Source organism: Diospyros lotus, chromosome 4 (assembly GCF_014633365.1).
Source record: "Diospyros lotus cultivar Yz01 chromosome 4, ASM1463336v1, whole genome shotgun sequence".
NCBI classification, from domain to species: Eukaryota; Viridiplantae; Streptophyta; class Magnoliopsida; order Ericales; family Ebenaceae; genus Diospyros; species Diospyros lotus.
Genome location: NC_068341.1, coordinates 41,383,442 through 41,408,649, shown reverse-complemented (window position 1 = coordinate 41,408,649; position 25,208 = coordinate 41,383,442). Strand labels below are relative to the sequence as shown.

General features: G+C 34.1%; 2 protein-coding genes across 7 annotated transcripts in view; one reads left to right on the top strand and one right to left on the bottom strand.

Annotated features, from left to right (window-relative positions):
* The window catches only part of LOC127800557 (phosphoinositide phosphatase SAC7-like), a 56,459-nt gene extending 40,572 nt beyond the window's left edge, over positions 1–15,887 (top strand). For all 3 annotated transcript variants that reach the window (XM_052335237.1, XM_052335238.1, XM_052335239.1), the window contains 5 exons: positions 6,744–6,816; positions 11,613–11,706; positions 13,784–13,876; positions 15,176–15,242; positions 15,548–15,887. In XM_052335237.1, coding sequence (XP_052191197.1) covers positions 6,744–6,816; positions 11,613–11,706; positions 13,784–13,876; positions 15,176–15,242; positions 15,548–15,678 — 458 coding nt within the window. In that variant the 3' untranslated portion in view covers positions 15,679–15,887. The remainder of the gene's footprint in view (positions 1–6,743; positions 6,817–11,612; positions 11,707–13,783; positions 13,877–15,175; positions 15,243–15,547) is intronic.
* A 1,156-nt stretch (positions 15,888–17,043) lies between these two features.
* On the bottom strand, positions 17,044–23,463 carry LOC127800558 (dehydrodolichyl diphosphate synthase 6). Of its 4 annotated transcripts, XM_052335243.1 has the most exons (3): positions 23,281–23,407; positions 21,604–22,055; positions 17,044–18,231 (listed from the first exon to the last, which is right to left on the bottom strand). In XM_052335243.1, the coding sequence occupies exon 3, from the start codon at positions 18,189–18,191 to the stop codon at positions 17,316–17,318; it is 876 nt and encodes a 291-aa protein (XP_052191203.1). In that variant the 5' UTR covers positions 18,192–18,231; positions 21,604–22,055; positions 23,281–23,407; the 3' UTR covers positions 17,044–17,315. The 4 variants fall into 4 exon arrangements, with proteins under 4 accessions (XP_052191203.1, XP_052191200.1, XP_052191201.1 ...); XM_052335240.1 differs by lacking the exons at positions 21,604–22,055; positions 23,281–23,407 and adding an exon at positions 23,435–23,463; XM_052335241.1 differs by lacking the exon at positions 21,604–22,055 and having other exon boundaries at positions 23,281–23,428.
* Positions 23,464–25,208: the final 1,745 nt, after the last annotated feature.

Below are 25,208 nucleotides of genomic sequence, written 5' to 3'. Positions count from 1 at the left end.
TTACACAAGGGACACCTGCTAGGAGATATATGGCAAACCAGCAGATTGAAACTTGTTCATGAGAGGAAAAGTCGAGGCAATATAGCTTCTATGGAGGAGACCAGTATAGCCTCAAAATCAAACTTTTTTAGCAAGGAGCAGATGGAGTGACTAAAAAAAATGTTTGGCTAGTCACAGAGCACTCAATCTTCAATGGTTGCCTCTGGTTGCATAACCCGCAAAGGTAATTTCCTAAGTGCTTTCAATGCTAAACGTGAACTATCAACTGCGTGGATTGTTGACTCAGGAGCATCTGACCACATGACTGGAGATATCAAGCTACTGACAAGATTTAATCCTTGTGATGAAAATTGGACTGTAAAGATCGCAGATGGGTCCCTATAAGGGTAGTAGGGACAGGTTCTATAGCTCTGTCCAAGGACCTTGCTCTAAAATCTGTTCTCTCGGTTCCTAATTTAGATTGCAATTTATTGTCAATCAGTAAACTTACCACTAATCACAATTGCGTAGCCAAGTTCTCAAATAATCTATGTTAGGATCGGATTTTAGGGAAGACGATTGGCAGTGTTGAGGCATGTTCGGGACTCTTATCTCCTCAGAAAGTTCTGTTTGTCCCTCTAATTTTCCTCCTGATAATAATAGTGCAATTATGGTATGGCACTACAACTTAGGTCACCCCAATTTTGTATACCTTAGAAAACTGTTTCCTTCATTGTTTAAGAATAAAGATCCACATTTGTTTCAATGTAAAATTTGCCAATATTCTAAACATATTCAGAACAATTATCCTAGCCAAACTTACAAAGCATCCTATCTTTTTTCTATGATTCATGGTGATGTGTGGGGGCCTTCTCAAGTCAAAAATGTTATTGATTCTTGTTGGTTTATCTCTTTTATTGATGATCATACACTCCTATATTTCTTATGAAAGAAAAATCTTAGGCTAGTCAAATTTTTCAGAATTTTCATTCAGTGATTCAAAGTAAATTTCATACCAAGATTCAAATCTTGAGAACCGATAATGCTAAGGAATACTTCAATTCTATCCTTGGAGACTGATACACCCCGACAAAACAGGGTTGCTAAACGTAAGAACCGACATCTTTTAGAAGTGGCTAGATCAATCTTATTTTTTTCAAATGTCCCTAAACACTTTTGGGGTGAAGCCATTCTTACGGCCACCTATCTCATCAATAGAATGCCCTCACGCACTCTCAACCATCAAACACCAAGTCAAGTTCTTCTTTAATCTTTCCCACACTCTTGGGTTCTCTCACACATTCCTCTAAAGGTCTTTGGTTGTTTAGCTTTTGTCCATGTTCACCAATTTTGAAGCAAGCTTGATCCCAAATCCATCAAATGCATATTTCTTGGTTGCTCTCCTCATCAAAAAGGTTACAAATGTTATTCCCCAGAATACAAATGGTTTTTTAGTTCAATGGATGTAACCTTTTTTGAAAATCAACCCTATTATTTCAAAACTGATATTCAAGGGAAGGACACTCTAAATAATCCTCAGGAATACATTTTTGTCACATTCCTTCCATTCTAGTCCTTTCATCTCAAGCTAATAGCAACAACAACAACTTGATCCATCCAATTCAAGTTCACAACAATCACAACCTAATTCAAATCACTAGTCACCATCCTTCCCATCCCTGTACCAATGAAGTTCAAGTTTACTCTTAAGGAAGTCTACTTAAGAAGTGGTTGAACAACGAACATGTCTTGGGACTAACCAAGACCCTAACCCGGATCTGAGGGTAAGTGAAGGTAATTCCAATGATAAACCTTGTTGAGAATCCCAAATCGCCTCCACAAGGGAGACATGAGCTATATATAAGGAGGAGAATCTCTCCACCTGTTAAGCTGGTTTTTTAGGTTGGAGTTCTACCTCTAACTTCTCACATGGTATCAGAGCTAACCCTTGGCTGTTGTGGTCATGGATCAGTACCCTGCTTGATCACCTGGGCATGTATCAGTTACTGGAGAAACTTCGGTGTGGGGGGGAGTGTTGAGAATCCCACATCGCCTCCACAAAGGAGACCTGGGCTATATATATAAGGAGAAGGATCCCTCCACCTGTTAAGCTAGCTTTTCAGGTTGGAGTTCTACCTCTAACTTCTCACAAACCTATTGATGATGAACTCAATTGGCTCATTACATGGAAATAGGGTGTTAGATCATGCACACAGCATCCAATTCAAAACTATATATCATATATGGGTCTTTCACCTGGCTTTAGTACATTTGTTTCAAGCATGGACAAAGTGCAGATTCCTAACAACATACAGGAAGCCTTTTAACAACCAAGGTGGAAGAAAGTTATTCTTGAGGAAATTCAAACCTTGGAAAGGAATGAGACTTGTGATATTACAAAATTACCATCTAGGAAAAATCCTGTGGGTTGCAATGGGTGTTCACTGTGAAATATAGAGAAGATAAGCAGATTGAAAGGATATAAGGCCAGACTTGTGGCAAAGGGCTTCACACAATCTTATGGTATCAATTACTAAGAGACATTCGCCCCAATGGCTAAGCTAAATACCATCAAAGTATTGCTCTCCCTAGCTGCAAATTTGGATTGGCCTCTCCACCAATTAAATGTGAAGAATGCATTTCGAAATGGAGACCTGGAAGAAAAGGTTTACATGGACATTCCTCCTGGATTTGAAACTAAAATTACAAAGAACAAGGTATATAGACTAAAGAAATCACTTTATGGACTCAAACAGTCTCCTAGAGCCTAGTTCGAAAGATTCACAAAGGCAATCAAGAAGCATGGATATGGTTAATACCCAGCAGATCACACCCTCTTTGTCAAACATTCCTCATGAGATAAAATTTATATTCTCATTGTCTATGTAGACGATATCATTATAACAGGAAATAATATTAAAAAATTTATTGCAAAGGAGTTTGAGTTTAAAGATTTGGGAAACCTAAGATATTTCTTAGGCATGGAAGTTGCAAGGTCAAAAGATGGGATTTTAGTCTCCCAAAGGAAGTATATCTTAAATCTCCTAAATGAAACTGGTATGATTGGTTGTAAACTTGCACACACTCCCATGGAATCCACTACTAAGTTAGACATTGGCAAGTAAAGTGTTCCAATTGATAAAGGGAGATATCAACGACTGGTGGGAAAACTTATATACCTGTTACACACTAAACTAGATATAGGTTTTTCTATTAATATTGTGAGTCAATTCACGAATGATCCTAAAGAAGAACACATGGAAGTAGTGTATCGCATCCAAAGGTATCTAAAGTTAACTCCAAGCAAAGGATTGATGTTCAAGATAACAACAAATAGAGAGGTGGAAGTATATAGTGATGCAGATTGGGCAGGCTCAATTCTTAATAGGAGGTCAACCTCCGAATATTGTTATTTGTGTGGAGAAATCTGGTCACTCGGCGCAGTAAAAAACAATTTGTGATCTCTAGAAGCAGTGCAGAGGCTAAGCTTAGAGCTATGGCTCAAGGATTTTGTGAAGGAATATGGCTGAGAAGATTACTACAAGACTTGAAAATGAATGTGGCTAGACTAGTGAAGGTATCGTGTGACAACCAATCTGCTATCAGTATTGCTAAGAATGAGTTCATCATGACCGAACAAAACATGTAGAAATTGACAGGCATTTCATCAAAGAAAAGTTAGAAGAAGGGATATTTCAACTTATTTATACTCTTACCAATAGTCAAGTCATAGATATTCTCACTAAAGCCTTGCCGAGGAAAATATTTGAAGATTTGAGCTGCAAGCTTGGTCTGAACGACATATTCAACCCAACTTGAGAGGGAGTGTAGAGATTTCAAGAATATCAACCAACTAATTATTCTGTTTCCTATTTTCTAACTTTCTTTTCTATAAAGTCAACCTATTTCCTAGTTTGAGTAGAGAGAACAAATCTCTCTCTCTCCCTCACAACTAGTTGTAGTTTTCCTAAAGTAGTGTAGATATTAAGAAACAAGAAATATGTATGTTGTATATATATTCTGCTCACTATGATGAATAAAATTAGTTCTTCTCCCTAAAATTTCTGCCCTTCCCCTAAACCTTCCATAAGATTTCTCTAGGATCTTTGTCATAAGCTTTTTTTAGATCCATAAGTAGGGTTGTAATCGAGCTAAGTCGAGTCAAGCTTTGCTCAACTTGAGCTTGGCTTGTTAAGATTCTGGTGAGCTCGAGCTTGACTTGAGGTCAAAAATGTGTCGAGCTCGAGCTTGGTTTTCCATTAGCTCGTTTATCATGTTAAACAAGCTTGAGTTCAAGCATGCTCATTTAACATGATAAACAACCTTCGTGCTTGTCAATTTTTTTTTTTTTAAATTAAAGCCATTAAAACCTATTTTTATATAACAAAAAATATGACAAATAGAAGCATAAATTCTCAAAACAAATACAATAACATGGTTTAAACAAACATAAACATCCTTATCACAAACACAAGGATAAATAACAAAATATTAAAATAACAATAATAAGTATTTATTTCATGAGCATTGTTCACCAGTTAAGCCTTTCTTGCCTAACATCGGCTTGTTTATGAGTCAAGCTCCAAATTGGAGCTCAAGCTTGACTTGTTAATAGCACGAGCTGAACACAAACGAGTGGCTCAGCTCATTTGCAACCCTATCTATAGGCACTATATGTAAATCATCTCTTTACCTTTTCATTGGGCGCCTCAACAAATATATAGTTTCCATAGTTGGCCTATCAAGCATGAAACCAAATTGGTTTTCAGATACCTTGGTTTCTCTTCTTAATCTCTCTTCAATCACTATTTCTCAAAATTTCATAGTGTGACTTATTAACTTCATTCCTCTATAGTTCCACAATTGTGAGCATCTACTTTGTTCTTCTAAATAGGCACTAAAGTGCTCTTCCTCCACTTGTTAACCAAAAAATGCCCTCTTTCTTATGCATTTCCATAATTTTATTGTATATTATTTGGTCCAACTGCTTTACCATTCATCATCTGTTTCAATGTTTGCTTTATTTCATTTGGACGTATATGTCTATAGAACATGTATTAAGAGTTACTAAGATGCCCCAACATAACACTTGTTTCTCTACCTTCATTGAATAAACCTCCCTTCCATCTCTCCTTGATCACCCCTTTGTTTACTAATACTTTTCAATGTTCATCTTTATTTGCATTTCACTTGTCTTAAGTCTCGTGTTTTTCTTTCTCTTTCTCCATCTTTTGTATCAAGTTGTTGATATAAATTCTCATAAGCTTTCGACTTTGCTTCACTAATGCCTCTTTTACTTCTTTTTTTGGCCAAACTATGCCCGTAGGTTTTATTCATAGCAACATTTATATAGTCTTGTAGCAAGCTCTCTTAGCTTTTATTTTCTGTTATACCTCTTCATTCCACCACAATGACTCTTTTTGATTTGGGACTTTTCCCTTAGGCTCTCGGGGAACCATTTTTATTATACTTTTGAGTGTAGCAACCATTTCTCTCCATATGTGGTTAGTCTCTCCATCTACATTCCAATCTCTTCTACCACACACTTTTTCCTTGAAAATGATTTGTTTTTTTTCTTTTAAATCCCATATCTAATTTTTGGCTCCATTTTATGTCATTTTCTTTTCCAATTTTTTATATGGATATCATGGACCAAAAGTCTATGTTGAGTAATCAAGTGTTCTTCTAATATAACCTTACAATCTATACAACATAGCCAATCCACTTGTCTCATAAGAAAGTAGTCTATTTGGGTGGTTGATATGCTATTTTTATATGTGATCAAGTGTTTATCCCATTTTTTAAACCTAGTGGCCGTGTTGAGCTCATAAGCCATGGTAAAATCCAAAATAGGTTTAGCCTCATTATTTATTTCTCCAAAACCGATAACCTCCATGTAGATCTCTATTCCCATTCCCTTCTTTACCCACATGACCATTTAAGTCACCTCCTATAATGATCTTCTTTCCTCTAGGTATCTCTTGTATCAACCCCTCTATATATTCCCAAAATTTTGCTTTTATCTCCTATCCTAACCCAACTTCTTATGCATATGACTAACAATATTCATAGTTACTTACACCTAGAACAACTTTAACTACAATAATCCTACCCTATCCTTTAAAGTCTCATCCATAATAATCCCAACTCCAAATTTTTTGCCCAGTCCTTCCCTATGTACTAAAGTTTATGTCCAGATTCTGTTAATATTTTAACTTTATCTCCAACCCATCCTGCCTCTGAAGGCATATAATATTAAAAATGTTTAGCCTAATCATCACATCTACTATTTCCATAGATTTACATGTCAAAATCCCCAATATTCCATAACTCAATTCTTAATCTATGATTTTGGACTAGCTTCTTTACTCACACTCGACCGTGAAAATGTGAGAACCCTTGAAAGTTCAACATTACGTCTAGGTGCCAATGCAATGGCTTTAGCTCATTTGACACTACACACAAACAATGTAGTGTGTTGTTATGAAGGGTTACGCCCAATAACTTTTCATTTGTCTAGAATTTATGTTTGTTTTATTTGATCCAACAAGTTTTATGGTTCTTGTCGGCTACCTAACAGAACCCTCATTTATCTAAGCTTGGCACCGACAATAGTTAAGAATCCACAAGCCAATTTACCTTTTTATCTTGTAATATCTGATAAATTTATGTGCCGTGTGGCTTTCATAGAATGTGGCATATATGCTTGATTGTGCTTGTCTAATTGATGCTCTTCTCTATTTTCCTTTCTCCCAAATTTTTAGTATGGGCAAACCATGGGGATGACATAAGCATCCAGTATTCCGGTACTCCTGCTTTAAAAGGGGATTTTGTCAGGTAATTTTCCATTCTCTGCCTTGAATTTGTGTGGATCTATAACCTCTTGTTAGTTTATACTAGAAGATTTTACATCCGAAGGTGTTTATTAATTGATCTTGAATGTTCAGTAACTGGAGATTTTTTTGTTAAATCTGCTTCATGCTAGAAGAAAAATTTGGACCTTGGAATTAATCAATCTGTAAACCTCCATTTGTTTGATAAGCAAATTGCATTGATTCTTATTTCCATTTTAAGTGGGATCTCTAGAACATTATATAGTAATTATGTTGGACCTATGGTGGTTGTGTTACTATTATGAAAGTTCTAATCAGAATAGAAGCATTTTCCAGCACTATCTTCTTTACCATGCTTCAATTTATATAACAAAAGTAAGTGATAAAAACATATCCACTCTATAATTGACTTAGATAAAAACAAGAGCAAGTGATTGATGTCAGCTTATGAGCTGCTGAAAATAGTGTGTTTGACACTCAGTTTCTCATTTCCTCTACAATTAAAATAAATAATTGAACTAAAATCTTCAATGTCCTTGCAAGTTACTTGAGATATCTGAGCCACCTCTGGTAATTCCAGTGAAGATTCACCCACTAATCCGAATTTGGGGAAGGTTTAATCTGGGAATTATAGAAGTTTGATATTTATGCTCTTCTTATTTTCATTTAAATTTTGTATTTAACAGTAAACATACTGTCCGTATACTACTATTGTCTAGTTACGGTAAGGTACTAGCATGGGAGGGCTTGTAGGTGCTTGTACTGTTCAAAGTACTTGGAAATTTCTGTACTGAATTAACATGACCTTCTGAAGAAATGAAATTATACATGCTGATATCTCAATTTTTCTGAGTTGGAATGGAGCCTACAACCAAGTCAATGCTGACACTTAAGGGTGGATTTCATTCTCAAGATTTTATTTTTCTATATGATGCCATATGTACATATATAAACATGTTTGTATTACATTTCAGTTGTAAAAGTTTTATGGTAACACAGGCACCTTTAAAGCTTGAAGGGAAGTTTTATTGGGAAACTATGACTAATCTTTGTTGTATGAGTTAAAATCTTGGGCAATTAAGTACTATCATTTGTAAAATATGAGCATAATTAAAACGATGATGTTAAGGTGGATGTGTCGTCATATAAGAAAAGATAAAGTAAGAAACAAGATTATATGTGACTAGGTTGGAGTGGTGTGTATTGAAGATAAGATGTGGGAGATATGATCAAGATGACTTGGATATATGAGAAGTAGACCAATAGACCCACTTGTGAGACAAGTTGATGAAATGGTGGAAGTTCTTAGTAAAAGGGGTAGAGGAAGACTAAGAAAATTTAGGGGGGAAACCTTTAAATATAGCATAGGATAATAATAATGTAGCATATGGTGTTTATAGATCTTAAAAAGGTCTATGATAGGATCCCTAGAGAAGTATTATGGAGGGTTTTAGAGAAGAAAGGAGTCTGAATAGCCTATATACAAGCCCTTAAAGACATGTATCACGGTGCAGAAACAAGAGTCAAAACATACGAAGGGGATATTGAACCTTTTAAAATTATAATGGGACTGCATCAAGGTTCTGCACTAAGTCCATACTTATTTGCTTTAGTAATGGATGAGCTCACTAAACACATTTAGACAGAGGTGTCATGGTGTATGCCATTTGCAGATGACATAGTGTTGGTGGATGAAACAAAATAAGTGAACACTAAGCTTGAGTTGTGGAGAAATAATTTAGAATCTAAGGAATTTAAATTAAGTAGAAGGAAAACAAAATATATAGAATGTAAATTTAGTAAGAATGCAAGAGTGGAGGATGTTATAATAAAATTGGAAGACCAAATCTTACAAAGAAAATACTATTTTCGATCTTTGAGATCAGTGATTCAAAAAGATGGAGAAATTCACGAGAATGTCACGCATAGAATTAAGGTAGGTTGGCTAAAATGGAAAAATGCATCGGGGATGTTATGTGATGGTAAAATCCCATTAAAACTAAAAGGAAAATTTTATAGGACAACTATAAGACCAATCTTGTTGTATGACTCAGAATGTTAGGCACTCAAATACCAGTATAAGCAAAAGACGAGCGTAGCGGAGATGAGGATGCTAAGATGGATGTACGACCATACAAGAAAAGATAAAATTAGAAATGAGGTTATTCGTAATAAGGTATGACTAGTGCCAATCGAGGAGAAGATGAGAGACATTAGACTAAGATGGTTTAATCATATGAGAAGGAGATCAAGAGACGCTCTTATGAAGAGAGTTGATGAAATAGAATAATTAATCAAAAAAAAATGTAGAGATAAACCCAATAAAATTTTGGGAGAAACATTAAAGTTTGATATGAAGTATATGGGCCTAAATGAGATATGACAAAAGACAGAAATACATGGAAGTCTAGAATTCATGTAGCTGACTCCACACGGTGGGATGAAGGCTGGATATGTTGTTGTTTAGAGGATATGACCGACCCACCTAATAGCCTTATATAGCATAGGATAATAATAGTCTAGAATCATGTAGCTGACGCACCTAGTGGGATTAAAGCTTATGGTTCTTGTTGTGCATCATAATTTTTGCAAACATAGGCTCCAATGGTCCAACAATTTTTTGTTAACACTCTCAGATATACCTATCCTTTAAAATTCCCAATTTGGGTTTGTTTGATTGTTCATAATTTTATATAATATTCAAGAGCTTGATACATTTCTTTTAAAAGATCGTTAATCTATATTGCAGATTGAAAGTTTTGATATGTTTTTTAATTATTGATAACAAATAAAAAGTAGGTATCAAATTTCATAAATTTTTGTTAGTGCTTAAACTTTATTTTGTATTTTTGCTCATTTAAAAGTAATATTTAATAATAAAAATTTGGTGTTAAAAACACTTATATATTCAAATAGTATTACCTTTTCTAGTAATTTTATTGTAAAATGCATTTGTTGCAATCATTACCCAACACATATAGTAACACCAAACGTGTTTAAGATGATCTGGCCAAGCCAAATGCTAAACTATTTTTCCTTTAAAGTGATTTTTATAAAAGTGTTCTTCTCTTAAGTGATTCTTATGATAGGCGAAATTTCATGGCAATGCCAGATATGCATTGTATTTGATTATTGTAAAGATATATTTTTTATGTGTTTGCCTCGATATCAAAGATTTTTAGTGTTTATAGATTATAGTTTCATATGAAATTTGGTAGTAATCCAATCATTTATTATTGTTAAATTGTTGACTACTATCTCATTTAAGAGTTAAGTTGTCAGATATATGATTAACTTTATCTTTTATATTATTATTTTTATTCTCAACAATTATCTTATACCAAATACAGATACTTCTATAAAGGTCCCATATTGTGTCTGACACGTGGGCACTTGCATGCTTGTGCGCTTCCAAATGCATGTCAAGCTCTCATTCAAATTTGTCTTATTATAATCATTTTATAATAGACATTGTAGAAGCACCTTTTTTTTTTTTTTTTTTTTTTTTTGGGGGGGGGGGGGGGGGGGGGGGGGCTCATGCCAAGCATGGCATCTTGCATGTCCATTTCTTAAACAAATTAGAATCACATTGTAACTAATAACACAACAAGCTTTATTCCCATAAGGTGGGTTCAACTACATGGATTTGACAGTCATTTTCATTTATGACCATATCTTCTTGAAGCTAATTATAATCCTGTCATGTCTAATAGTTTTTACTAAGTTTTTCTTGGTCTTCTTCTATTTCTTTTGTTTCCATCTTTTCCCATTCCATGAGCATATATTGAACTTCTTCGCACTGGCCAAATCATCTTAATTGTGCCTTACATATCTTATCCCCAATAAAAGCCACTCCAAACCTTATTAGAGATAATTTTGTTTCTAATTTTAACTTTTCTTTCATGGTTCCATATTCATCATAACATCTTCATTTCTATTTTATTCATATTTTGCTCATATCGATGCTCTACTGCCTAAGATTTTGTGGCATAGATGATACGACTATAGAGTGAGGCGTGTGTTTGTCTTTGTGTGTGTGTGTGCGCTTTTTTTTTTTTTTTTTTTTTTGGCGAGGGGGTTGGGGGGGGGGGGGGGGGTTGTTAAAGTTCATTTATAAAGTAAAAACAATTTAATTTACATTTATTAGACATGAATTGAGGGTGAGCCTTGATGGTAATGGTAAGGTTGTTCCTTTATAACTGGAAGGTCAAGGTGTTCGATTTATAGAAAGTTGAAACATCCTTCAAGAGTAAGATTGCATTAAAAAAATAAAAATAAATAAAAACTTTGCAAAATAAGGAGACTCGTGCCGTGGGGACAACCTTTTTTTTATTAGACTTGACTCCTTTAAACATTTTATTTTAAGAATTTTAATCATCAAAACTTTTTTTGGAATATAGTTCAATAATGGAATCAAGTTTTTTGGTTATTTTCTTGTGATGCATCCATGTGTCAGTGTCCAAATTTTTTAGAAAATCACTGTGCAGCATGCTTTTATCATATTGTGCCTTGTGTTGTATGTGTTAATGATTAGCAATAATAAGTTGTTTAATTCTTCATTTCTTTTTCAATTAACAATGAGATCCATAATTACAATACGCATTTGCACATGCTACCCTATAACTTACAGAGTGCTGCTTACCTTCTTCTCTATGCATTTTGGTTTTCACAATGATTACTCTAAATTACTATCCTGGAAATATGACTAATAAACTTTGTATGCCAGTTTCTCTTTTCAAACATGAAGGTGGCCAAATTTATGGTGTATTTTTTCTGTGTACAATTGACTTGTATTTTCAGATATGGCCAACGTACTGCCCAAGGGATTCTTAAAGATGGATATAATGCCCTTATGCGTTATTACCTGAACAACTTTCGTGATGGAACAAAGCAGGTTTGTATATTTTATTTCTTCAATGATGTTATTTGAAGTTTAGATCAGAATAATAAATTAGACTCAAAGCATTTGTATCTCCCATTTACCTCTAACCACTACAATATATATATATATATATATATATATTACTAGAACTTTTTACTTAAGACTTTCAGTTGGCTATAACTAGGGTTGCAAAATCAACTTAGTTGTTTGTAAACGTCTTGGGCTCAACTCGCGATCGGGTGTTTTTATTATTAATCCAAGTATGAACTTGAAATAAAGTTTGTTAGATAAACTAGTAGATTCCTGGCAGGCTGTTTTGCAAAATTGAGCCCATAATTTTTAGTTTATAATCCGTTGAAGTTTCTTAATGACTTGCTTAAATGATATCTACTGTTGTGTAAAAATTGTAAAAATGTATTTACCCACAAGACAATACAACAATCAAAAGACTTAATCCCATTAGATGACGTCAGTTACATGCATTCTTAGATCTCCAACCATCTCTATCCATGATTAGATCCTCTATAACAACAATATATGATAAATTCACAGGACAATAATGATAAATAAAGTTAATGTATATTGATTGTCTGTGATTCACTTAAAAGCACTTGGGAAAAAGAATCCTAATTGTTTCTATTACAAAATTTACTCTCTATAGCTTCCCACACAACATCACACGATGGCTTTGGGCTTCGCATCCTTTTGAATTTATTTTTCTTCTTCTGTTCATTCCCCAAATGCTCATCTGGTATGATTGTATTTTTCTGTCTTTTGGGGATGTTCTGTTTTGGGGTTCTGTATTTTATGTTACCTTGTAGCTTTTCTTCTTATAAATAAATCTCTTTCTTTCTATCCAGAAAAAAAAAAAAAACTAATCTAACTTGGAATTGTATTTCTTGGTTCTAGTCACTTTGGATATGTCTTCTTGTTCTTATCTGATTTTTTTTTTTTTTTTTTTTTGGGCTAAATCTTATCTGGAAGTTCTAAACCAAACAAATTTGGCTAAACCTGTGGGCCTAGAGTTCATACGAGCAAAGGCCCATTACACGTACATCAGCTTTTTTTTTTTTATTATTATTTCATGTACAAGAATTTGCCACGTCTTTTAAATTCGCATGCAATGTTACCAGGGATGCACTTCGTTATGGTACCCAGCATCATAATGAGTGTTCAAATGCAATACTTTTCTGAAATTTAGGGGTAGGCTTAGTTGGAGCATTAGCTGGGTCACGATTCCCTTAGGAGTGGGTTCTCCTTTTGTATATTTATAGAATCAAAATTTTTTGGTTTGATTTCTCATATAATTTGCTCTGATTTATCCTTAATTTGGGACAATATGCTATGTATAATATTGTATATGCACCAAGATTAGGCCAGCATGACCCAGATAAACAATTTGATGGGGGTATGGCACTAAGATCTTGGTAACACCATTCATATTTCTTAACTAAGCTGAACTGAGCTTGGCTCATGAGACTGCAAAACAAAAATGACCTCTATATATGTTTAGGCAAGGCCTGAGCATGACTTTCAACTGGCTACTCCAGCCTGAATAGTGAATATGTAGAACTTCAACTTGACTCAGCTCTGCCTTTTGAAGGGCCTGCAGTAAGTTACCCGAGCACTCAGACAAAGCCACTGCTTTTTAAAGGGATTTAATGGTGTGTCTCTATGGTTAACCCAACATTTTATGTCGTACTTCTAGATTTTAAAATTTTCTTCCACCTCTAACTTTTCTATAACATTCACATTTGGACAATATAAAATAGAACTATGTTGTAAATTGAAAAGGCTTATTTAAACTTTAAAAATTATTTTTTTCAGTTCTTTTTTTTAACTTCAAGGTACATGAGTAACACATAGAAATGGTTCATATTTTATGGTATGCATCTTAAGTATTGAATGGTTGATGCATTTGCCAAAGCAGTAATATTTTGATGCCACTTAGAGTTATACATTGTCTTGTCAGTTGCTAATTTCCTTCAAAATAAGCGAGCTGCTTAGAAATAAAGGGAAGACTTATTTCTTATATAATTGTTGGACTTCAATTCTGACCATTTTAATCCTTTGGAACATGGATGTGAAGGATGCGATTGATCTCGTTCAAGGTCATTTCATTGTTTCTATTTCCCGAGATATGGCCTCTACATCTCAGAAAGGAGGCCTGGAGGCTGTAGCTGTGAGTACAAAACAACTGTTAGTTGTATGCATTAAATTTGTACAGTTCTTTGTAATTTTCTGATAACTTTAGTATTGAAGATTGCAACCATGATCATTACTCAAAGTTGCTATATCTGTCACTTTAAACAAACTTTAATTTGCTCAAACACACTGCTGGGCAATGAAAATAGAAAGGAAGCTAGCCAGCATAAAACCATTAGTGGAAGTTGTTAAAATACCATGAATTAATTTGCAGAAAGCAAATTTTATTGCAATTAACTACTAAGAAGAGAAGGTTATCTAAAAAAAAATTACTAAACAAACAAGGTTATCCACAGAAAAAAAAAAAAAAAAATACAAGCAAACAAGAATTGACCAACTGCAGGTCAAGTTTTATTTTCAACTCAGTTTTTACTTTTACATGGAAAGTAGCCATCTTGACTGTGGAAATCTTTCCAATATCTGGTATCAAGGACTTTGGAAACTCTTATTTCTTATATATGCAATGATAATCCATGAGTTTCTTGTCTATTATCATTTATCTTATAAATAGTGAAGCTTAAATCGCTGAAAATATGATCATGATCTTTTGCCGTGGTTCTGGTGATTCTGGAAGAAAATTTGTCATGTAAATAATCACTGATGTTTAGAAGTTTTTTGCCTGCATGATGTAGTTTTCAAAAGGGATCAAGTCATTCTTTGTTAATAGTAAATATTACTTTGTTCTGTTTTTTGGGGGGCTGGGGGAGCTGTGGGGAGCAAAATGTATTTCTCACTAGCACAATTCCGACTTGTAATATTCTTGTGGGGTGCTTTGCACGTGTTTGTGTGGCTCAACATTAAAAGCTGTTCACTGATATATGGTTTTTTCTTGCAAAATCTCCTTTTTAACTCCCAATAGAGGTATCTTTCATATTTGTGACGTTCTGGTGAGTTCTTACTAGATCTTTAACTTCACAGAGGTAATTTGTGACTAACTCGGGCCTTGTCAAGAAGAATGAAGTGTTTGTGGAGTAATTATATATCTAATCGATAGATTTTTACTTTTATTGTTCAGAAACAGAATGATCTAATAAGAAGCATATATGCATTTACTGATATTCTCTCTTCATTCTTCTTCAAGAGGCTCATTGGAATATCAGACTAAGAATTTTTGTTCTAATTTTGATCTGCCAGAAGTTAGTGTTTGTATGTACAAATGTACAAATAAATCAAGGTCATTTTCCCCAGGGATAAGATGTCTGCATATTTATAAATTATCAGAGGATAAGTTTTTCCTCCTGTCTCAGACAATAATGTTGTATATTTGTTTCTGCAGTCCTTTCCACTGGCTTTGTCATTGGTCATGGCTGGATTCTTCCTCACAATTATGTCATTGAGACAAGGTAAGTTGTTTCTTATAAATTTTTGATAGAGAGAACTGCAACCTCATCTTCAAAATCTTTGTTTGCAAAGTTTTGGTTATGATATTCGTCACAATGACCTTACAGAAGGTATAACCATAGATAGAGATGATTGGTGAGCTAAAATTTATATTGCGGAACCCACCTAGTGAAAATTAAGACTTGATATGTTATTATTCAATTAAAAACATATAGTTTCTCTCTCACATTCCTGCAAATTCTTGTTTTTCATGCCATTTGATTGCCAATTACAAGTTCCTGCTCTCCTTATATCCATCCTTCTGCAGTTCCATACGATCTTCGGCACTTATTCTTTTCAACCTTGTGGGCAAGCATGAGCGTTGCCATTGCTGCATATGTCAAAGCCAATGGTAGAATGTTTTGTAATCGGCCGCGTCTGCTCAAACCACGGTCTTGAATTTTGGTTCAGGTTGCTCTTGCTGACATCGAATTTGAGCCTGATTCTTTTACCTCTAATTATTTATATTCTTTTTAATACTATTTTAGTAACCCATGTAATTTGATCCTGTTTTGGTTAATATCAAAAGGTTTATAATGAACCCATGTTATTTGAACCTGTTTTGGTTAATATCAAAGGATTTATAATCAGAAGGTCTATTCTTTTAATATTATTTTAGTAACCCATGTAATTTGAACCTGTTTTGGTTAATATCAAAAGGGTATACAATGACATAATAGTGCTTTATGATTTTAAGGAGCTGCTTATTGTTTGCCAGCATATTGATCTGTGTTTACCTTCCTATTAAGCTGGCATTCTTTAAGACTGGTAAATTATACAGTAATTTTGTATAGAATTAGCCACTCTGTACATGTTCAGAAGTGCACTGCACTCATCAATTTTTACAGGCTTCATAGGTTAGACCAAATCAAATCTAGCTCCTGGTGATTCCATAGACTGTTGTTGTGGACTGTTCATTTACTCCTTTCATGTGTGAGGCAACCCAATACATGAGGCTTTTCGCTTTGCCATGGTTGAAAAAGTAATACTTGTACCTAGCTTTGCATACTTCTAAAGAGGTTGGAGGGCATGATGGATAAGGTTTGATTTTCAGAACGAATGAACAATGGATGTCATTTTTGTTATATGAACGAGGAGCCATCAGAAGAAGTTGGTTGAGTATACAAAAGAAAAGAACAAAATAAATATTCTTATTAAGAGGAGACTTTTTTACACTCAGAGTCACAAGACAGGAAGTCTTGTGCACTATCAGAGCCCTTTATACACACATTCTTAGATAGACACGATACAATTTTCTGTTCCAACTTGAAAAGCACCAGCTCTAGAACATTAGAAATTAACCCTACTTAAAGAGACTAACCCTATGATGTGAGACAACCACCCTGATGGACAGTTAACTTATTAGGCTTAACTCAATGTATACAAGTAATTCCATCCAGTTGACTATGGTTCCATAACCAATATCATTTGGAATAAAAAAAGTGGCATGGTGAACCAACACAAAGAATGCTTCCAACTCTCCATTTTGTGTGTCAGGAAAGAGGGATTTATTTTTTATTTTTTGGAACTAAAAACATTGCAAGCCTTGTTAAGAATGTAACTAGCCAGACTTATGATGCAAAAGGGTACCACACGGCTGCTCAACTTTGATATCCAAAGCACATGTTTCAAAACATGGATGCCCTTGGCATTACCATGGGGAAGAAAAAGGGCAGCTAGGTTTTCTGTGAGTTATCTCTTTTTCTGTCAATAGAAACTCATTCATAGGAATAGAATGATCAAAACAACGAAAGTATTCCAACGTATTCCAACATGAAGACATTGTATATTGAAATATACTTGCACAAAACAGTGCACGGGTTATAAACATAGGCTTCTATAAATATAATGCTTGTTAAATATGCCTGAATGCATAGGCTACAAGTACATAATACATACCATACTATAGAAAATAACAGGGATTCATGGAGATATACCTCGCCCAGACCTTGACTTGTATTGTAGATAAATGGTTGAAGCTGAGCTGAAGTATATATTTTGGCACAAGTGGATGAGACCTTGTGTCGAGGAGAATGTCACAGCTGCTTCTTCTTCTTCTCCAAGTATGAGTAGTTCCTTTGGAAGTTCAATACTGCCCACACTAAATGCCAAAAACCAATCTCCGGCCACAGCGCTCTCGGACAGCATAAAAGAGTGTCATTTGTTTGCCAAAGAAGAAAGTTGCTCAGCCGGGTCTCGCCTGAGCTTCGAATCAAAATGTCCGGATTAGGTGCCACAGCCATGTACATGTGCTTCTCAAGATCCACCAGCTTTATGCGATGATACTTCTGCTTTTCTTCGAAGTTTTCTTCATTCCATGTTTGAATCTCATACATTTTATCAGCATTCTCTTCTTGCATTTCATCCTTTTTCTCTTGGCAACATTCATGGACTGCATGAGCTATCTCATCGGTTGAAGTATAAGCCACACAGATCAATAGCGCGCACTTCGTGTTGTTGGCTGTTGCTTTCATCGCCTTTTCGGCTGCAGCCCTAACTGACTCATTCAGAAGTTTCAAGTTTCCAATGAAGTAAACCCTAATTCCATATTGATTCACTATACTCCCCTCCTCTAGCAATCCTTCAATCTTCTCCTGCATCAAGTCCATAAGTTGTTGAACCTCTTCTGGTTTTCTTTTGAAGTTATCAATGCTGAATGCATAGACTGTTGCGTACTTCACCCCTAATTCATAGCAATAATTCAACAGAGACATCAGTGCTAAAAACCCAGCTCTATGTCCAGCCCCTTCCTCAAGGTTTTTCTTCTTAGCATACCTTCTGTTTCCATCCATGATGAAGGCAATGTGGGTGGGGATGGGACCAACAGATAGGATTCCAAATGAAAGTTTTCTCATAAAGCTCCCCAACCTCAGAAACACCTTGCTTACATTGCCATTCCTTTCTTCTCCCATTTCTGGAAGCACAGCTTGGATCACGGTGCAGTTAAATGATCTGCATTAAAGGAATCAACTTATGATCATATATACAGTACAGCAACAATAATAATGATAAGCCTTAACCCCAGCACATGATGTTGGAGTCTAAATCTCCATCTCTCTAAAATTCATGAGTTTTGATCCAATAGTTTTACGTTAGCTATCAACTATTTAATGCAACTCTCCTTTTATCTGGGCTTTGGGATTGGTAGAAAATAAGGACGCCTTACACCTTCAATACTATTAGTGTCATGGGGAATCACTCAAATCTCTAGTACACTAGGTTTTTTGGTTCGCAATATTCATGATATTCCTAATATTATGATATTAATTAATGTTAGTCATTAATGATATTACTAATATAATGATGCTATTTAATAGGAAAAATTGCAAAAATCACCCCACATTTTGGAAATAGCAATAACCTTCCTTGTTATTAAACAATAAGTTAAAATTACCATGTTACCCTTCATTCTCTCTTATATTCCCTTTCTTTCTCTCTCTCCTCTCATCTGATTTTGGGAAAAAAAAACTAGTAATCACTAGCAATCAGCAACCAATGTTGTGGTCGATCTAAACTCAAAACCCAAATTCATCTAAGGTGTCGAACCCAAACGGAACCAATCGTTTGGGTTCTGAACCCAAATGCATCTAGGGATGGATCTAGGTATTGAACTCAAATCATCTAGGTTTAACAAACCCAAATGTATCTAGAATTCATCGAACTCGTTGAATTTGGGTGTTGAAACCAAATTGAACCAGATCGTTTGGGTTCAATGAACCCAAATGCATCTAGGTTTCATCTGGGTTCAAATCCAAATCCATCTAGGGAGAGATGGATCTAGGTGTTAAACCCAAATGGAACCCAAATCATCGAGGTTCGACAAACCCAAATGTATCGAGGTTTCATCGAACTCGTTGAATCTAGGTGTTGAACCCAAATGGAACCTAGATCGTCTGGGTTCGATGAACCTAAATGATCTAGATTCCGTCAAAGCCAAATAAGACTAAAATAAATCTAGGTTCGACAAAACATATCAAGGGAGAAAAACTTACTGAGATAAATGAGGGTAGCATAGTGAATGAAGGTTTGCGGTGGTGAAAGGAGTGGCGATGAAGGGAGCTTTCGTGAGTGAGAGAGAGAGGGTGAGAAGAGATGAGAAAGAAGAAAAAACAAGATTCTTATATATAAAGATATTTTAGTTATTTTTAATGTTTAACTGGAGTTAACTAATAACTGAAGAGAAATTACAATATAATATTAAACCTTAAGAATACTCATTATATTTTCTCAACCGGCAAAAGTAGTTCTTGCAAGTATCCTAAATCTCATAAATACAACATGTAATTTTCCTTATTAAATAATGTCAAAACATTAATACTACCAATACTATTGATATTTTGATATTAAAGATTGTCATTTCACAAAGAAAAAAAAAAACCAACAATCTCAATAGTAGCAATATCATGAATGCTATATCAAAATTAATTGTTGATACATTATTCTTGATATTGCTAATATTATAATATTGACACTAATAATTGTAGTATTATTGTTATGATAATAGATACTAGTATTAACTATAGTGTATTGTAATCTAACTCTGGTACTATAGCATATTAGTAGAACTTATTAGTATTGGAATATTGCTAATTAGTATAATTATTATATTCTATAATGGCACGATTTCTACTGTTAACAATAAAATGAATAATACCATAACAAAATTTATAGTTATATCATTTATAATGGTAATGATATTGTTAGTCAAATTTAAAATGGTCAAATTCATATTTTTGCTTTTGTACTCACATTTTTTCGTTGACTACTCAAACTTTTCGTTATTTTAATTACATCCTTAAACCTAATTTTTGAGTCAATTTAACTTATACTTCTTTTTTTTTTTTCATGTCACCACCTAAACTTTTCATTATTTCAATTACACTTATGAATTTACATTTTCAAATCAATTTAAACTCTGTACTTTCATGTGTAAAAAATATATATATAAAATCAAATGGCAAATAACACGTCACACTCTGTTCATGTTAAAATACAAAAGTTAAATTAACTCAAAAACACATATCCAATGGCATTATTGAAACAGTGAAAAGTTTAGATTATCACATGAAAAAAATATCAAAAAATACATAGGTTGAATTGACTAAAAAATGCAAGAGGAATAATCAATGAAATGTTCAAGTGGTCATAAAAAAAAAATGTAAAAGTATAAGAACAAAAATATAGGTTTAGTCAACTTAAAATTCATAAATAGTTATATTGATATTAATATGAATACAATTGATTACAATTTTGGTAAAAACAATACTTATAATTTTATTATAAGTTCTATAATTATCAATTTAGGAATTATTTTTTATGAAAAAACATTAATTATTCATCTATTTAATCACTCTATAAAATAAACAAAAAAAATTATCCAACAAAGTTACTTATTTTTTTCTCTAAAATTTCAAAACTAGCAACATTATCAGATGACAAGTTTAGTTTTCATAATTTTGACAGAAAATGAATTCAAATGAAAAAACTGAAAACAGAACACACATGAAAAAACTGATAAATTCAAACGGCACTTAGTAAATGGCTAAATCTATACTTTTGGATTGCTATACAGAAAAAAAATCAAAATATATAGGTTAAATTGTCTCAAAAATTAAATTCAAAAATATAATTAAAACAATAAAAAAATTAAGTGACCACGCAAAAAGGGGTGAAAATATTGAGGTAAAAATATGAATTTGGCCCCTAGTATTTACAAAATTAGAATGATGCTTAGACATGTTCAAGAAAATAGGCATCAAAACAATGTTAACCCACATTGTCAAAGGTTCAAAACCAACATGACATCGGTAGTCTGTTAGATTCAATATGTTGTTCACATGTAAGACAAATTTTTTATCAACACAGAAATATTAGTAGGGGTGTGCAAATGGTTTGAAATGGAAAATCAAATTTTTCGATAGACCGAACCAAAGAAACCGAAGCAAAACAAAAAATCGAAAACCGATAGAAAATGTTCTGAAAGGAGAAGAAAAACCGCACCAACTCTCTCTATTTGAGGATAATTGGGCCATGAATAAGGAAAATTCTTGCTAGCTCACAACCGCGGCAACATTTTAACAAACACATTACTTCCCAAACATCACCAAGAAATCAACAGCAACAAAATTGTAACACAAAAGATTCAATTAAGCAATGCAGAAACGGGAGAAACCCATATCATATTTCCCGATTTACAGACAACCCATCTCAAATCATTGGCTCCAAAGCAACGAGGAAGTGAAATTTTATGCAAAAAATCTGCAGAAGACTTCGAAAAAAATTGAAAAATCCTAAACCCTAACCTAACGAAAAGTCGAAACTAACCTATGTCGGTCGTCGGTGTGGGTCGATCGTCGAAGCACAAGGAAAGGAATACTCTGTCGGTCTGGTCGTCGGTGTGGGTCGACCGTCGAAACTAACCATCGGTAAACGATTAGGATTAGGGTTTCGGTTCGGGTTAGGACGGAAGGAGCTTACCGACGGCGAGCACGGTAGTGCAAATCGGGGGGAGAGAGAGATGCTGGGCGACGCCTATTTGCATCAGGGATAGCAATGCCGATATATAGCGAGACGAAGGGGAAGGGAAAGCCGGAAAGTACAAGGACGAAGGGGAAGCGATCTACATCAGGGATAGCGATGTCGGCTCGGCGTCGGCGTCGGCGTCGGCGGAGAGTCGAGACGAAGGGGAAGGGAAAGCCGGAAAGGGCCGAGCGAAGGACCGAACATCGGTCCGGTCCTCTCCTTCCGCCATTCTGTCTGTTTCTTTTTGTTTTATACTGCACCCAAATTTGTAATTTCCGTGTTCGATTATTTCAAGCCAAAGATCAAATCGAAAACCAAATTAATCGAAAAAGATAATTGAACCGAATCATTGTAAAATAATAACTGAACTGAACTAACAAATTCAATCAATACGATTAATTCGGCTTAACGGAACTCTACTCTCCCCTAAATATTAGAACACTAATACTCCCAAGTCCAATCGCATGTCTAAATGAATTGCCACTGTTGATAAAGTCAATGATGGAATATCTGTTCTGTATGAAATCTGCTAAAACATTTGTTGGTAACTAGGGTTTCCGCCCCCACCCTCCCCTCTTTCTAATGTGGGAAACTCCAAGGGTTTCTAATATATAGACCACAGTTGACCAAGATTATTCCACTCTTTTTAGAATTTTTAGTCTATTTAGACTTTGCTGAAGTGTATAAATAGATTCGTTATAAGTTGAAATTCGGGGTCTAACACTTTAAATAAACACGAGCAATTGTACAATACCGTACAAAATAAAATTAAACTCACGATCTCACAATATCTCAAACTGTAGAACGCATGTGATGGGTCGTCTGTGCTACCCAAAGGATTGTTTCCCACCTTTTACCCCTCACATATTTGACAATCTCAATGAAACTAAACCAAGAATAGTTTAACGATGTGAGAGCGAAGAGATAACCTAGCTATATGTTCATGATACTCCATTCCGGCCCTACCATCATGGGCACTGGCCTACATCAAACCATATCTAACGACATCCCAAACACGTGATAGGCTTAAACAAGATGTATCAGTCTCAACTCAAATAGTCCCAACATTTATGTTTCACTGAAATTGTATTGTTTCATAGTCTTCTCAAACTTGGAACAATTAATGGTATCCCAATCGTGCTTAAAGGAGAATTTCTCACAAACTCCAAACGTAAAGCAGAGTATAAAGTCTAAACTAAACACAGATTAAAAGATAAATTTCTTTCGAGCATTTCATCGAATAGAAAGCGTGGATCATCCTATATTTATTACGATAAACCCACCTCACAGAATTCGATTACGAACGTTAAACAAATTTTCTCGTCACTGCTGCTGCTCCAGCATTCTCCGAATGCCGTGAATTTACAAACAGATTACTAATCATCGGCGTAGTTAACAAAGCATATTATAAGCAAAATATAACATCAATACACTGTGCATTAATAAACAATTAAGATAACAGAAATTGGGATCCCTTACATGTTAACAAGATCGCTCAACAGCCTGACGAGTGGCTCAACTTCACCACAAGCCTGGCCAGCTTAAATCAAGAGGGCTGGGCAGAGAGAGGAGTTTGAATCTGGGGGAGGCTTTATCCAGAGAATAAAAAGGGACCAAGCCTTTGGGAGATTACCTCATCTGGCTCATCCTCGTACAGACAGGTGGGCGCGAAACTAAATTCCAGCCATTGAAGCATTCGATTCAGACGAGACTACCGCTCGTGGGGAGAGATATTTCCGACTTTCGTGAGGTTTGATGGGCGGGAAGTCAATTCTGTGCAGTGCACACCCTCCTGGTTTGGGGAAGTTACTGTGGGCCTGTGGCTAATTTAATTATAAAAAATAATAAAATTATAGTGTTTGATCTATGATTTTAAATATAAAATTAAAATTATATTTTTTTATTACCTTCACTTAAAATTTAATTAATTTCTTTTATATTATTTCTTTTAAACTCAGAGCATATCAATCCCTCGAGATCTTTGATCTCCACTTGGACTCGACGAAAAACATAAGATCATTTTTTTATGGTTTCGCTGAGAATGATTTTGATAGGGTAAATCACATTAAATGTCACAAAACTTTGACGTCTTTTTCAATTTGATTACTAAACTTTAATTTTTTGTAAAGTGATAACAAAATTTTAAAATGTTTTGCAACATAATCATTAAAGTGATTTTTGAATAATTTTTCACCAAAATTGCTAACGAGGCAATGGCCACATTATCACCATGTCAACGCCATATCATCGCCATGTCAGCAATTTTGGCTAGGAACCATAAAAAAATCACTTAAGTGATCACATTATAAAACATTTTAAAATTTTATTATCACTTTACAAGAAATTGAAGTTTAGTGACCAAATTAAAAAGAACGCCAAAGTTTTGTAATATTTGATGTGATTTACTCGATTTTGATATAATTCATTACCTATTAGAAGTAGAAAGTATTTTGGTGGGATCCGCACTAAAGAAAAAGATTGCAACAAGTTTGATAATGATTGAATGATATTGTTTCGGTGGCCTGTATTAAAGAATTTCTTATATATAATATAAAATAATTCGTGTTTTATCACATTCCTTTTGTGAAAAATATGAATTGGAGTTTGATGAATGAGCCATCAAATCAGTTTGAAGTATGGTAAATTATTGAATAGGTATCATGATTGGGGAACTTAATGGATTTCCCAAATCACTTAACGTGGCGCTATCTCATTGGTTCATTAAATGTTAATTATTAAAAATTAACTATTAAGAATTAAAATTTACTAAAATTTTAAAGGTGAAATAAACTTTGACACGTTTCTAGGTGACTTTTTATTTAAAAAATTTAATAATCACTCTCACAACATGAGCCGTTGAAATAAGAACTTACAATCAATTCAAATTGAGTTAGATTTTGTTTTAAAACGATAATGTTAGGTTGAGACTCAATTTTTATATTTAATTTTAACACTTATATAATTAATAACACTTTTTTAAGAAACTAACAATATTTATTCACAAAAATAGATATCTTGTCGCTGTAAAGTTTAAATTTAAAATTTTATATTTATATTTATTAAAATTCTGATTCAATGGATATGATAATTAGTTAAAGGCTATCTTCTAAGGAGACACTAGGTCCATACAAGAATTTTTAATATGTTTGCCACTTTTATTCATTTGTATTGTTGTTAAAATATAATAATAAATTTATTTAATTAAAAATATCGTCGACCCTATAAAAAAGAAAACAATTAAAGGGTGCAAATAATTTCTCGTGTAAATACTTCAATATTTAAGTCAGATATTTAATATGATGAAAATTTGAAAATCGTATTGACACCAATATCAAATATATATATATTTTATGAAATAATGACCTATTTATTTATAGATAAGCATTGAACAATTATAAATTTCCTAA